At 23.8% G+C, this 10763-nt stretch overlaps 1 protein-coding gene across 3 annotated transcripts in view; it reads right to left on the reverse strand.

Annotated features, from left to right (window-relative positions):
- Positions 1-9386, reverse strand: part of LOC107166710 (pancreatic triacylglycerol lipase-like) — a 39487-nt gene extending 30101 nt beyond the window's left edge. The window contains exons 1-2 of one of the 3 annotated variants that reach the window (XM_089228702.1): positions 9268-9386; positions 8305-8366 (exon numbers count right to left, since the gene is read on the reverse strand). In XM_089228702.1, the coding sequence (XP_089084828.1) occupies positions 8305-8335 (31 nt within the window). In that variant the 5' untranslated portion in view covers positions 8336-8366; positions 9268-9386. Of the gene's footprint in view, positions 1-7485; positions 7621-8304; positions 8367-8494; positions 8513-9267 lie in introns of those variants that run through there. The other 2 variants (XM_089228703.1, XM_089228704.1) reach the window with 2 other exon arrangements.
- Positions 9387-10763: the final 1377 nt, after the last annotated feature.

Below are 10763 nucleotides of genomic sequence, written 5' to 3' on the forward strand. Positions count from 1 at the left end.
TATTACATTATATTGTAGCTATCACGTATCACGTCTAGAACACCCGACCGAACGTCCTTCGGGACGCCTGCAGTCCAAACTTTAGTGCGTCCCCACAGCGTACATAGAGAGGTATACAACTAGGTATGTAATAGGTACTATCTTTTCTCCATTAAATAATACTCCGTGATAAAAACCACTTAAATTAAGTAGTCGTCGGATTATTGAATAAACCACTCGTCTCAATTATAAAATATTAAGAGGAAGTCATACTAAATCGCCTCAGAATAGGCCATACACATCACACTCATGGCCACCTTATGAAAAAAGAGCCACCAAAAATATGCCTTACATGTGGAATTACAACTACAATCAAACTTATTATTACCGAATGCAGAGACACAAAAGAGGCAAGACAAAAATACAACATACCGGAACACCTTCACGACGCACTGGGCCCTGACGAAGAATCCATCCAAAATATAATTTTATTTTTGAAAGATATTGAATTGTACAATTTAATTTAAATTATCATCATCATGAAAAAACAAGCCAATGGTCACGTTACCGAGGCTTTTTCCTTAGGTAATAAAAAAAAAATAAATAATAAAAATATTATTATCTTGTTGTAATGATTGAAAATCCATTCAAACAAATGATTTTGTTCACAAGTTATAAACGATTTCAATATTGTAATTGTAGTAGGTACAGTAATAATGTTCTACATGCATCTACGTACATAGATATTTAATTTGATTTGCATCTGTTTACTACATGTCTACATCTTTAGACGTTATAATTTAAAATTTTGAACAAATAATAAAAAATTAAAATATTTAAAAAAAAAGTGTATTCTACTGTAAATAACTAAAATAATTACAGTTATAGTTTTTATAAATTCATTTGAAACCTAACATTATTGAGTGGTTTTTATCATAGTTAGATGTTGTTAATAATACAAAAATATGTATAACAGTTATTATTAATCATGATAATAATATCAGTATTGTGTAGTAGAGTAGTATCAATAAATTATACCTAAGTATAAAAATAGTTTTAAGCGCACATTTATACTTTTTTCCTATAACGATTTTTTTTAACAAATAAGTTGTTACAGATATGTAAATTATTTTATTTATTTATTAGATGTTCTCATTTCATATATGTTTTAGTTTAGTTAACATTAGAAAAATATATAATATCATCGAATCTATGTTCATCATCCCAAATATACAAAAGAACAAAAGTATTCTTAACATTAACACATGAAATTTAGTAATTAAAATCAATTTCTATAATATTGTATAATAGTATTAAACTAATAAATAATAATAAGTTGTAATATATAATTAATTAAATAATAATTAATTCAAGGAAGAAACAATTGTTTTAATTTACTGGAATTGTAAAAAATACGAGTATTCTTAAAGAATATTAAATATATTATTTATATTTTAGATATTTTAGATATTATTTATATTGTAATTTTTTTTTGTTTTAAATAATAATGTATAAAAAAAACATTTATAAAACAAATTTTGATAAAATGTTAAAACTTGGAAGCGTGTGGAAGTTATTTAGTTTTTAGTTTAACAAAATAATTAATCTAGTTATAACTTAAATAGTTATCCAAATATTTAAATGTCTACACATAAAAAATGTAGAAAACTTTTGTGTCGTTCATATTATTGCAAAGTAATGGATTTGTCATTCATAGACATAATATCTAGTAAATTTATTCATAATATTTTAATATGATTTTTTCACTTACAAAAAGTTACAATATTATTTATAAATATTTTAAGTTTCATTACGTTTATAGAAATACTATAATATAACTGATAATAACTATAAATAATATAAATTTAACATCAATTAATATTTAATATTGATCTAATATTACCTTTACAGATTTTCACTCAATTGTTTATTTGTTTGAGTAAACTGTTTGATTGGAAAGATGATTAGGTGTTTTAATGACTCAAAAGCTTTGTTGCAAATTAACTATTATAGAAAAACAACTGCATATATATAAACTAGAGGAAATAATGCATTCATAACTGTTTAATCGTACCGATATAGATTTTTATAATCATCTTAAAAGTTAAAATACGGGATCTTGTAGAAACTTGAAATTTTCTTAATTAATTTATCGTATATAATGTAATATATTATGTTGTACATAGTTACATACCATATACTACAATAAACATATAAGTTATGATAAGGATATTATTTTATTTTATTTTCAACGACTATGCTTAAAGACTTGAAGAATCAACTGAAATTCACTTCAAGGTTAAACGAAATGAGTAAAAGTGCTTTTATTTTAACTTCGAAAAAGTTTAAAATCCTTATATCGTCATACCATTAATAAAACAGTTTTCAAATACTTTTTATTTGAAATTTTTTAATATTAAAAGTTAAGCTTTTGTTTTATCTTATTTTTCTTGGTAATATCACGATTTTGGTTGGTGTCGATTGTGTTTATAAGCGAATACTTGAATGAATATTTTCAATACCTGTATGGAATACATTATTGATTGATTTAAGATTCAAATTGGATTAATCGAAATTTTTGTAGACTTTTTGGCTTAAAGAAGATAAATAATAAGAGTTTTATGCTATAAATCACTTGTGAGTAAGTCGTACGTGCACGTATTTCTGAACGGTTAACACGCATTCTAATTTATCTTACAGATAGAAATACAATTAAAAGCCAATATATAATATTAGAAATTTGTACTTTTTATGATTTAATAATAATATATACGAGGTGCATTGCATGCATTTCAAACCCTTTCTGGTTGGTGTTGAAATAAATATTTTCAAATTGGGAAAAATAATTAAATAATTATTTGATTTTCATTGATATCAGCAAATTTAAGTTATAAAATAAGAACGCGAAATATATATGAACATGTCAATGTAATGTGTAAGTTTTTTTTTTAAATTCATGATATTAAATAAGTGGTTTCTTCCAAACATTAGTTTAATTAATCAAATGGATTACCCTGTATCCTAAACCAACCACCTATCTACAGAATGGGTTAATTCTAGGCTTTAAAGTGTCAAAAGATTTTGTGGTGATTACTGGTATATTGTAAAGTGATACACTGTTTTGTGGTTTTGTGTTTTGTCTATAATTTATGTGGAATAAGAGAATAGGTCGTTAAAGACTTCGTAAAAAGATTAAAACAAATATAAAGCAGACTTCAATCTTTGGCCATGTGAGTATAAAAGATTTACTTTAACGACATAAGTCTTTTGGAATAACACAATAATAAATTGGAATTTAATAGTATTTCGTCGATGGTATAATTTAAAGTAAATCATCTATTATAATTTATCTGATATACTTGAAAAGACGTGCAATTATTTGTTAGAAATCACTTTTGTTCTATGTCTATACTATTTATAAAATAAATATTAAAATGAGAAGTGATTAATATTTTGGAATTATTGCAATAGTTAAACAAATGATTATTGAAGAAAAACTACTGTTATCTTATAATAGGATTTATATTATATTTCCCTCAGAATATAGAAATTAATCACAATTGATTTAAATATTAATGTTAAATTATTGCCAAATATAAATCAGATGTATTGTAAAGTCTACTATGTAAACAAATAAAAATCACAGCAAATTATTTATGTTAGAAATGTCTGTGTATTATAATAATTACTATGTATTTTTGACTTAAGATTTTTATTTATGATCATCTTGAACATCATTATTTTTACTATATTCATTTTTGACTATATTTGATTAGGTTTATAATAATTACAAGAACTAACAATATATGTTTTTATTTATGGTATGGTTTTGAGACTGTCAATTAAAGTTACTATACCTATACTATTATTTATTCAGAATAATTTAACTAAAGATACTGATGAGATTTTAAGTAAATATTATAATTATTTGAGACCTTTTATTCTATTATAGTATGTGTACAATATTATATTATACATATTATATGTATTGTAGTTAAAATATAAACAGGAAAACAAATGGATTTTTCTGTATTACACTGGGTCACTGGCGGTTGAACTGCATGGCGCCATTCGTACGATTCCGAGTCATTGAGCAAAATTCATTTTTTCCAGTTCCCCTACAGGTACTATACTATCCCATCCCACTGAATGTCTGATAGTAAACCCATAAATTACGTTAATTTGTCTGACCAGTAATAGGGGCCCGTCTAATAGTATTTGCATTTAATAATGTAAAGATTGTCACACGTCCTTATCACCCTAACGCTATCGTTTTTTTACGGGTTTCCAATACAACAGCGAAGAAGCGAATAGATAATCAAATAATAATATTAACAACGAAAAAAAACCAAGATCCGGCCAGGGTCCCAATTATAGTAATCACAAAGTTCGCACTTGTTAATTTCTAGAAGGTTGTATTTACTAATAGGAATTGAATTTATCTTTCACTTCGAACTACACCGGTGTGAAAAGAAAATGATTTTCTTATTCATTTACGCGTACTGTATATATTTTATATTTGGGGTTAAATAATTATATATATATATTTATAATTGTATTTATAAAAACAGATTTTTTGGGGTCAAGTTTATCAGAAACATCAGAGTTAAAGGAGTGTCTTTTAATGATATCACATAAAATGATTTTAACGCAATTTTTTTTTGAGATTCACATTTTTATCATGTTTAAAATTATTTACATTATGTATATTTCAGTATAGAAAATAAGAAAAATAAATAATTGCTTTTGTAACTTATCAAAACGATAATATTTAACATTTATTTCTGAGTAATCATTCATAATGAATGTAATTATACATATTTAAAATAGTTTCTCTCATTTGTGAACCTATGCTAATTAAGACTACATAATTGTTTTGTTTTAACATAGTTAATTAGAAGCGTTGAAATAATGTTAATCGTATCTAAATAATACAAAATAAATGCACTCATGTAAATTGCAAGCGCATAATAATTATTTATTCCTTTTAGCTATAATTTTTTGTGAATGTTTAATGTTTTTTAAGGGACAACTGAACGAAAAAAACATACAACTTTAAGTTATCTGACTTAGTAAATCAAAGCAAAATATCTGGATTTGTACATAATGAAATTAATGGCTATTTATTTTTTTTTTTGTATTGGTTTATGATTTATTAATACTTATTAATAATATGTATATTGTAAATCTTAAAATATATTCAAAATATGGCTTTTAATAAGCCTTTATTTTATTATAACTATGCGTGAAACATTAAGTTGTCTGACAAAATATTTACATTAATATTAAAAATATTTTAATTTTATAGACACAGTTGTCATTAACATTTTAATAGTTGTTTATTGTACAGTGTAATGATTGGTAAAAAATTATTATGAGATAATATGAGTGGGTACATTGAGTACACAACATATGGATACACAAAATATTTTTTTGGTCAACTGTATAGTTTTAATTAATTGACATTGACATTTATGTACTTTTCATAATATTTTTGTTTCAAGGTATATTTTGTGTTTTTTAATAAAACAAATTTTTAACTGATCTAAAGGACTTGTGTGTAAAATGTATACCAGGTGAAATTCACGAGTAGAGTTACAGCTTGCACACGTAAAATATAATTGTTCTAAAGATTAAAGAATTTGTGACCTTGTGAAATTGTATTTAAAATAATATATTTTATAAATGCTAGGTATTTATTTTAATTTCAAATATTCTATTGAATAATTTTTTTATAAAATGTTTAGTTAAATTAGTTGAACTATATCTAGTAAGATTTATCATATTTAATTGTTTAATATCGAAAACTTTAATTTTTATACTACTAATACATTGTTTTCAGTAGATGCAAAGGATGCAGAGGATTTCAAGAAATGAAGTACTTATTGATTTTTTAGTAATCATGTTACAATATTTTGTTTGAAGTTGATATTTAACTTATGAAAAATGATCCTATATAGATTTATTTTCAGAACCAAATATTTATGATTCTGACCAATCTTTTTGTTCGAAAAAAAAATTAAATAAATATTAATTTTATTAGGTGATTAAGTTATAACGTATATTCATAAACTATTTATTTATACATCTATAATCTCTTTATATTTATTAATTAACCATGAGACAAAAAAATAAAATAAAAATATTTACAATAGCTAGAATAAGTACATAGGTAAATAGTAATAATAATGATAAAATAGAATCCTTAAGGCGAAACTATAAATAAGGTAATTTGGTGTTAAACTTTTTTTTGATACAAAATCTTATTCATAAAAAAAATTCACAACCATTCTAAAATAATATGGTAATATAAATGGTAATTATACAATATTATATTTATTATTTACATTCGAATTATATTGCATAATTTTTCATTTAAATATATGTAAGTCGGTAAAACACAATACAAGCTTGATAATTAAAAACTATATCATATTTTATCAAATCAATTTATCGCAGTTTTGAATGCTTATTTTATATTTTTCAGAATTTTTTTTTTAATAAATGTATCTACATAAATAAATTTGTTCAGCTTGTAGTTAAAATTTGTTTGCTTAAATTATAGTTATATCGGACCTGTAATGTGATTTGTAATATTACAAAAAAAAACAACCAGATCGTATATGATACGTAGATTGTAAAGAGAAAGTGTCACATTTGAAATTAATGAAATTATGTAACATTGTAATTGTAGATATAGTGTAACGATAATTGTTGTGCAAGTGTTTACAAATCCTGAAAATAAATAATTTAGAACTTTGTATGCTGTATTATATTATATTTTTTTGTTGATCAAATTATAATTAAATATTTGTTAAATTGTCTAATCTCTTTACAAAATAAGTACCTTAAGATTCAAAAAAGACGTATTTTATTTCTTATAATGTTTTAGTTTCACTTACAATACGATTGCATTATGATTTCACCTAATATTAAGATAATTTGAAGCTTAAATAGTGTAATGACTATTGGCTTAATTAAATGATTTAAATAATGTGTTATTTGAAAATGATTTTAAACTATGCTTTGCAAAACGAAAATATTAATTGTTTAAAAATTTCAGTTTTAGTGTAATGTAATAGTCATAACATTTCATATATTTTTCATTGGAATAATCGGTACTTTTTAATCCTTTGATTTTCATACATTTAAACTTATTTAAATGGTTTTAAGAAAATACGAAAACATCATTCACTATTTATTATTTAATAAATCATTTTTGAAGTTTTTATTTTTAGTTTATTTGCAGCTTTTTTAAATTAGAATTAATTTATGAATAAAAAATCGAAATATAACATATTATTGATTATATTTTTACGTACTTGTATATGTATTTTATAGACATTAAAAAATAAGCAGTTTTACAATACTGATGATGATTAATTGGGTCTAACTAACTAAAATATTCGAAAAAAATTGATTTGTATTAAAAACAATAGATGCAATTTAGTTTTGTTTATTATATAATATAATATTATACGTAGATATTATGGTATTGGTACTCACAGTATATTAATATAATCATTTTATCAGGTTTCTCTGACGTTAAATGAAAAATTCTTCGAGTACAATTTTTAAAACACGGCTTTATGTAGGTGTGAATAAACTTAAACTAATCCAGTATATAGGTACTGCATGATACAATTGCACCTCGTTCATTTAGTATAGCTGCTATCACATTGGGAGCATTGTTTGTGGTGATAATAAGACACGGTTTTTTTTTGTCACGGTTGTATTATAGTTTATAGTTGTTTCTAGGTCATTAGAATATTTGGACCTCAAAATGGATAATTCACTGATTTTATTTTTTGATCAACAAAAGTAGGGCTTTAAAAATATATAAGTAATTAACTTATGATATTAAAATATTTTTTCTAAACTCCAAAGGTTTTCCAAATATATTCTTAAGTTTTTTTTTATTGAAATAAATTATTAATTAGTTTCAGCTGACTTCATTAAGTAATTAAAAATTATACATCAATCAATCACTGTACTATAATACAGCATGGCATTTTAATTCCTTAAGTCAATTTCTAAGGTAAGTATATATAAAAAAAAATAAAACTGAATTAAAACATGTTTTTAGTATTATATTATTTATCTTAAGCTATTATACCTTATTGAATTTTAAAAAATAAAACTATAAATATCATAAAGTAATTATTAAATTATAGCTGGTACTTTCAACTATCTACTGAATTTATTGTAAAAGACATAAAATAAGTTATTCATTATTATTTATTATTATGATTATTCAAAAATGAATTTTCAACAAATAGGTATGCTGTTTTAATATGAATTTAAAGTATGTACATATTTTCTTACTGGTAATATATGAGGCTGTATACATAATCATATCCACAAGTTCGACGAGTAGTTTATACAACCTAAAAAAATAACAAATTTTAGCATAATGTATTTACTATATATTTATTGTATATTATTAGTGATTGAACTTAGAAGCCAAAAATGATGATAACGTAATATTATCGCTAAACCTAAATAATGTTCATACCACTTTTATTATTTATATTAGTAAGAGTACAACACATTTTTGATAATAATGATACTATAATATTGTGGCTTGGTGAGGTGCGGTCGTATGCTCAATCTACAGAAACGCACTGAGCGTATGTACCGGCCGCAGTTGCTAGCTCCCGGTTTGGTGACCACCCGGGATTTTTAGCAACATATCCTTGCCACACATACAAAAACACGTGTTATAACCCTACTAACTTAAAAACCTACAAAAAAAAAATAACCCATACCGTACCACCTCACACCCAATGGTTTATGTTTCCGCGGATTTCCCCTACATAAAATAAAAAAATACTATAATATCCTAAATTTTTGCTATAATTATTTTTTAATAAAAGGCAAATAAAAGGAAAATAAAAAAATAATTTAAATAAATAAAAATATGTATCATATTTAATATATAATATATTGATAGATTTTAAATAAAAAATAAATAAATTCATAAATCCCATATTTTATTTTTATAAGTCTGAGGTAATATTTCTTGCAGAGTTTAATATTTTAATTTTTATACGATTTGGGTGGATGTATAAATAATCATATAAACTAACAAATTTATAATCCATAGTCAATAATGTTATGCTTTTTTTTGTAATAAATATATATATATATATTAAGTTAACTAAAAACTAATTAGATATTAATAAATATTTTCAACTTGAGTCATAGTTTGTTAAAAATAAAATATCATACAGTCTTAAATTAGGCATCTTGTTTAAAATTACATAATAGAAAATCAGTTATACGTACTTATACCAGTTTAATGATGGCTTTCATAAACAAACACTAATAAACACTAGTAAAAGTTCACGTCAGATATGTTTTAAGTAATTTCACAATGAACACGGGTTGTTATAAATTTAATTTTATATTTCAATAGGTCAACTTATTAGATGTTGGATGCAGTTGACCAACTGTATAAAGTTTAATATAATGACTTTAGTAAATAAAAGCAACAAGTAAAACATGTGCAGGCAATTATTTACTATAGGTATGTAATAATTATTATTTGAACAATGTCATACTTTATACAATTATTATTAAACTTATTTCGCCCGAGTGCTTAGCTCATGACAGATATGATGTGTGTAATAATAATAAAAACACGTAAATCGTCATTTGAAAATCGTGTATAATTATACTAATACACAATCACAAACAATTAGTACAGCTACGGCTACCTATATAATTTTATTTAATGGCGTTTCGCACTTGAATTTAAAACCATACAAATATGCTCTAAAAAATGACCAAAATAGTCCTTAAAAATTACATTTGTATATATATATATATGTATACTAGCCGACCTGTCACGACTTCGCCAGTGATTGGTTGTTTATTTTGCTTTCGGACCATGATAATATGTAGAATTTTTTATTCAAATATTATTGTTTAATGTGATCGGCAAGTAAATTTAAAAAAAGCGGGTAAGTAGATGTCGCTCTGCTGTACATTAAGTGGTGGGGTGGACCTCTGACTAGGGTAGGTTAGATTTGAATGCAATGATAGGTATCATTTTATACGAAAAACGATTCTGAACGGAGATGATTTGTTAGTCTAGGATATATTATATTTAAATATTGTCATATATTCTATTTTGAAACAAAAATTTTATTTTTCAATTAGGACGCATTTTGCATAAGGCATGCATAATGCATAGTCAATTTTTCCAAAAACATTGCATGTAGTTATCAATTTATCATAATTCATAATACCCTATATTATCATAGATATACATATACCTGGTTTGAGGATAAATCGTATCATTACGCGATTTCATACAAATTTAAAACTCAAACGCTCAAAACATTTTTCCTATAATGACGCTTCAAATTTTCTCTATAGCTGTTTGAAGCAAAACTTATGGAAAAATTAGTGTTGAATTTTTTAACCTTAGATATAAAGACAAAACATTTTATGAATTTTGAACTACAAAATAATTTGCAAATATTCATGGTTTTGATGAATTTTTGTCAATATTTGAACTTCAAATGCTAATAAAAAAAATTGTGCCTATGTATTCTTATAATTTTTTAATCATTATAAGAATAACTTATGAGGAACTTTGTATTAAATTTTCAAGTATTTTTATAGGACCAAAAAAAAATTATTGACACTTCAAAAAAAAATTTTCCAGAACAATTGAAAATTTCAGGTGTCTATAAATATCTCAAAAAAAGTCAAAATATTTTGAAAATTAAATCATGTAAAGAAAATACCAATATTAATAATTAGTAAAATTTTCA

This window comes from Diuraphis noxia, unplaced genomic scaffold, assembly GCF_037042655.1.
Source record: "Diuraphis noxia isolate RWA-SAM2 unplaced genomic scaffold, SU_Dnox_SAM2 contig0005, whole genome shotgun sequence".
NCBI classification, from domain to species: domain Eukaryota; kingdom Metazoa; phylum Arthropoda; class Insecta; order Hemiptera; family Aphididae; genus Diuraphis; species Diuraphis noxia.